Here is a 5,234-nt window from a genome sequence, read left to right as displayed (position 1 = left end):
GATTGAGCCATGATGCCACTGCTCTCCAGCCTGGGCGACAAGAGTAAGACCCTGGCCCAAAAAAAAAAAAAAAAAAAAAAGCCTGTAACATGATCAATAAAGCCCTCTAGAATCTGACCTCTGGCCACCTCACCAGCTTCAGCTTTACTCTCTGTCACTCGGGTCTTCCTTCATTCCTAGAATGTGCTGTGCTCCTTCCTCCTCCTCCTCCTCCTCTGCACATGCTACTCCCACACCCAGGACTCCACTCTGCCCTCTGGCTGGCCACCCCGTACTCATCCTTCAGATGTAGGCCCTCAGAAGGGCCTTTCCTGACCGCTCTTCACCTAGTCAAACCAAGGTACCCTGTTCTTGGCTCTCCTGGCACCCTTATTCTCCTCCACAGCATTCGGCAAAATAATAAGCATAGCATGGAACTCAATGTTTTATGTCTGTCTTTCCCATAGATTGTAAGCTCCACAAGAAAGGGACTAGTCTGTCCCACATAGCACTGTATCCCCTGTACAGGCCCCCGTCTGGCAGAGTAAGCACTCAACAAATACTTGTAAGATGAATGAATAACACACAATGGAATTATCCCTTTCCACGAGCTGGGTAAGATTCTACTTGTTAGCTTTTCTCCCCCAGCATCCAAAACACATTCATTTAGCAGTTGTCAAGAAGCTTGGTTCTGAAGATACAAAGTAGAAAGATTCGCTAAGCCCTTGAGGAAGTCATATAGTAGCAGAGTACAAAGGCATAAAGAGTATAAAGACAAAAGTATAAAGGCATCAATCCAACCTCTACACTGGTGCTACAGAAGAGATACAGACAAAAGGCCATGAGAGCACCAAGGAAAGCTGGACTAACATGGCCTGTGGCAAAGGAGAGGGAGGCAAGAAAACCAAGAATGCTTTGTGAGGTGGCATCTGAGCAGACAGGGAGAAAGGACGTATCTGGATCTACTAAAAATTGGTTGTGCAACATGAAGCAAGTCACTTCCATCTGAGTCTGTTGCCGCACCTGTAAAATGAGGGGATTTTGGCAGATGACCTCTAGGACCCATCCAGCCCTGAGAGTCTAAGATGCCATGCCTTTGATATTAATAAACATACTGACTAGTTACTATACGCCAAGGAGTATGCTAAGTACTCACATGTATTCTCTCATTTGTCAACACAGGTACTGTTATCATCTCATTTTAAGATGCAAACATGGAGGCAGAGATGTGAGGTAATTTGTCCCAGAATCACTGAAGGAACCAGGCTTTCCCCAGGCATCATGATTCTACATTCTAGAGTCCTCACAACAATACTATCATCAAGGTCTTTTATTAACTATATCCTCTTTGCTTTAGAAAACATCATGTGTAGTGATTCCTATTTTGAGTTGTACTCTAGAACAGGACATACGCCAAAATGGCAACAAGCACTGTCTCTGAGTATGGCAATTATGGGTGGGTTTATAAAAATCTTTTTTCCTAATTTTCTGTAATAAATTTGTATTAATAATCAGTTTTTTTTTTTGAGATAGAGTCTCACTCTGTCACCCCGGCTGGAGTGCAGTGATCTCTGGTCATTACAACCTCCCCTGGCTCCCAGGTTCAAGGGATTCTCGTGCCTCAGCCTCCCGAGTGGCTGGGATCACAGGTGCCCATCACCACACCCAGCTAATTTTTTTTTCTGTATTTTTAGTAGAGAGGGGGTTTCACCATGTTGGCCAGGCTGGTCTCCAACTCCTGACTTCAAGTGATCTGCCTGCCTTGGCCTCCCAAAGTGCTGGGATTACAGGTGTGAGCCACCTTGCCCAGCCCACAAAGTATTTTTAGAGAGAAAATTTCCACATAGTGTTATATATAGCATAATTTAAGCTGTCAGTCTTTCTAAATCCAGTATATTAGCTACTCATCTCAAGCGGTGGCTCACGCCTGTAATCCCAACACTTTGGGAGGCCGAGGCAGACGAATCACAAGGTCAGAAGATGGAGACCATCCTGGCTAACATGGTGAAACCCTGTCTCCACTAAAAATACAAAAAGTTAGCTGGGTGTGGTGGCAGGCACCTGTAGTTCCAGCTACTTGGGAGGCTGAGGCAGGAGAATGGTGTGAACTCGGGAGGTGGAGCTTGCAGTGAGCCAAGATTGCACCACTGCACTCCAGCCTGGGCAACAGAGTGAGACTCCATCTCAAAAAAAAAAAAATGTAGGCCAGGCGCGGTGGCTCAAGCCTGTAATCCCAGCACTTTGGGAGGCCGAGACAGGTGGATCACAAGGTCAGGAGATTGAGACCATCCTGGCTAACACAGTGAAACCCTGTCTCTACTAAAAAATACAAAAACTAGCCAGGCGAGGTGGCGGGCGCCTGTAGTCCCAGCTACTCAGGAGGCTGAGGCAGGAGAATGGCGTAAACCTGGGAGGCAGAGCTTGCAGCGAGTCGAGATCCGGCCACTGCCCTCCAGCCTGGGTGACAGAGCGAGACTGTCTCAAAAAAAAAAAAAAAAAATGCAGATCTAGACAAGGCCACTGCAGACACCTGTCATTACCGCATTAATTAATCCCCTTTTGATTATCACAAAACTAGGTACCCGGCCGGGCGCGGTGGCTCAAGCCTGTAATCCCAGCACTTTGGGAGGCCGAGGTGGGCGGATCACGAGGTCAGGAGATCGAGACCATCCTGGCTAACACGGTGAAACCCCATCTCTACTAAAAAATACAAAAAACTAGCCGGGTGACGTGGTGGGCGCCTGTAGTCCCAGCTACTCGGGAGGCTGAGGCAGGAGAATGGCGTGAACCCAGGAGGCGGATCTTGCAGTGAGCTGAGATCCGGCCACTGCACTCCAGCCTGGGCGACACAGCGAGACTCCGTCTCAAGAAAAAAAAAAAAAAACTAGGTACCCTACATGTACTTACTCAATGCTTCTTATGTGTTAGTTACCAGGCTCTGCACAGGACACAAGCACCCCGCTGACCTCCTGATGTAGCAATCTATTATCCAAAATGGAGCCAAAACTACTTTATATTGTTGGCATTTAGTAAGTGCCTCTATGGGCCAGACAACGTATAGTCTTTACGTATGTTATCTCAATGAATCCTTACAATAGTCTTCTATGAAGTAGAAATTATTGTTCTCATTTTATAGATAGGAAAAGTGAGAATCAGAAAGATTAAGTAACTTGCTCCAAGGTCACAGAGCTAGTGTGCAGCAAGGGTAGCACTGAATCCCAGGTCTATCCTATTCCAAATCCCATGCTCCCAGGGGCTCTTCTATCCTTCTCCCCAGCTCCTTCCAGATGCAGCTACACTTGGCTAGCTGGACTCCTTACTGCCAAGCATCTAAATCCTAAAGTTTGATGATCACTTTATGATTTTACATCAGCCTTTCTGTCCTGTGGTCCTCTTTTCCAGGAGACAAATCAACCATCCTAGAAACCAGTTTTCAGTTCTTGCTTAAGTTAATTTTAGGGCATCTTTCCCCTCTCTAGCAATGGGATTATATCAATGAAACCGATTTTTCCTATCCCCCTCCATTGCACGTGGATGAAAATCTGTCCCATTTTTGAAAGCTCTTCAAAGAAAACTCCTAGTTGCCAGTCCTCATTCCTGCACAAACGAACCTTCCTCATGGCGACGAAAAGAGTTAAACTCTAAAATATTTGAAGAGACTTATTCTGAGCCAAGCATGAGTGACCATGGCCTGTGACCCAGCCCTCTGGACGTCCTGAGAACATGTGCCCAAAGTGGTCGGTGTGCGGCCTGGTTTTACACATTTTAGAAAAGCATCAGACATCAATCAAATACATTTCAGAAATACACTAGTTTTGTCCAGAAAGGTGGGACAACTCAAAGCGGGGGCTTCCAGGGTATAGGTAAATTTAAACATTTTCTGGTTGACAACTGGTTGAGTTTGTCTAAACACCTGGGATGGATACAAAGAAAATGCTCAGGTGAAGATAAAAGATTGTGGAGACCAAGGTTCTTTTGAAGTCTTTAGTGGCTGCCCTTAGAGACAACAGACGACAAGTATTCCCTATTCAGATCTTTGAAAGGTGGTAGACTCTTAATCTCTTTAGGACTGGGAGGGCCTGGAAGAAAAAGATCTAGCTATGTTAATAGAGATTCTTTACAGATGCAAATTTCCGCCCCCCCTCCACCCTCACCCCCGCCCACAAAGAACAGCTTTGCAGGGCCATTTCAAAATATGGCAAAGAAACATGTTTTGGGATAATATTTTAACTTTCTTCTTTGTCACATAATATTAGGCCAGAGCCAGATTGGAAAGTAAGTCACGATATATAGGGTTAAATGAAAGCCATCTGATGAGAATTTATGGTTTGTAGCGCATGACTCTTCCCAAACAGGAATGTGGGAAGATTAAAAAAACAAAAACAAAAAAAAACAGAGCTTAGTCCGCACTCAGTCGAGGAAACTGGCTTAGAGAAGTTAAGCCTTGGCCTGGGACTTGCGCCGGAGCGTCAGGTCCTACCTTCCACAGGAAACAGCCTCTAATTCTTTCCTCTACTTTTCCAGGCGCAGGAGCCAGCTCCCCGCCCCTCCACACCGCTCCACTCCCCCTTTCCAGGCGCATCCCTGCGGGTGGTGTTCCGGTTAGAGACACGTGTTTCGGCGCAACTTGTCCCAAAGCTGCCCTGTGTCTGACTTTCTCCCGCTGAACTCCGTAAATGACTCGAAACCCGACTCCGAGGCACGGCTGCAGCTCGCGGCGCGCCGAGAGCCGGGCCGCGGGTGGGGACGGAGCTGAAGCCAGGTCAGAACTCACTCGACTCGCCTGGGCTGAGGGACGTCTGGAGAACGTCCTGGGGTTGTCCGAGAGCGAACCGTCGGCGGCTGCCATGGCCTGCGTGGGTGACGCGTGGTGCAGCGGCGAGCCGGCTGCGCAGACCTGCTGGGCCCGGGACCCCACGTGGGACGCGCGAGGACCCTGCGCCACCGCCCCTTCCGGGTCCGGAACGGCTCCAGCTGTACGGACCCGCCCCGAGAGGAGCCGGGGACGGCGGCACCGGGCGGGTCGGGGCGAGCCGGGGGCGCTTGTCCCGGCTGGGTGGCAGCCCCATTCTGCGTCCCTCGCGGCCTGGGAAAATTACATTCGTCCGAGAGTTCACGCTGGGGAAGCTCTCTGAATGCCTCTGAGAAACGCGGCCCGGCGCCATCTCACCTACCAGTCTCCCCTTTACTGCTGCGTGCGCTTCCTCGCACTTTAGGAACTAAAGCCTGTCTGGGTAGCTCCCTAACAGGCTCTG

General features: G+C 48.7%; 1 protein-coding gene across 1 annotated transcript in view; it reads right to left on the bottom strand.

Moving 5' to 3' along the window:
- The window catches only part of DDX31 (DEAD-box helicase 31), a 79,550-nt gene extending 74,402 nt beyond the window's left edge, over window positions 1–5,148 (bottom strand). The window contains exons 1-2 of the mRNA XM_023188968.2: window positions 4,754–5,148; window positions 4,460–4,563 (exon numbers count right to left, since the gene is read on the bottom strand). Coding sequence (XP_023044736.1) covers window positions 4,460–4,563; window positions 4,754–5,144 — 495 coding nt within the window. The 5' untranslated portion in view covers window positions 5,145–5,148. The remainder of the gene's footprint in view (window positions 1–4,459; window positions 4,564–4,753) is intronic.
- Window positions 5,149–5,234: the final 86 nt, after the last annotated feature.

The sequence above is a fragment of the Piliocolobus tephrosceles genome, chromosome 14, assembly GCF_002776525.5.
Source record: "Piliocolobus tephrosceles isolate RC106 chromosome 14, ASM277652v3, whole genome shotgun sequence".
Classification (NCBI taxonomy): Eukaryota; Metazoa; Chordata; class Mammalia; order Primates; family Cercopithecidae; genus Piliocolobus; species Piliocolobus tephrosceles.
Note: the sequence above shows the minus strand (reverse complement) of the source record. Positions and strands in the feature narration are given on the sequence as shown.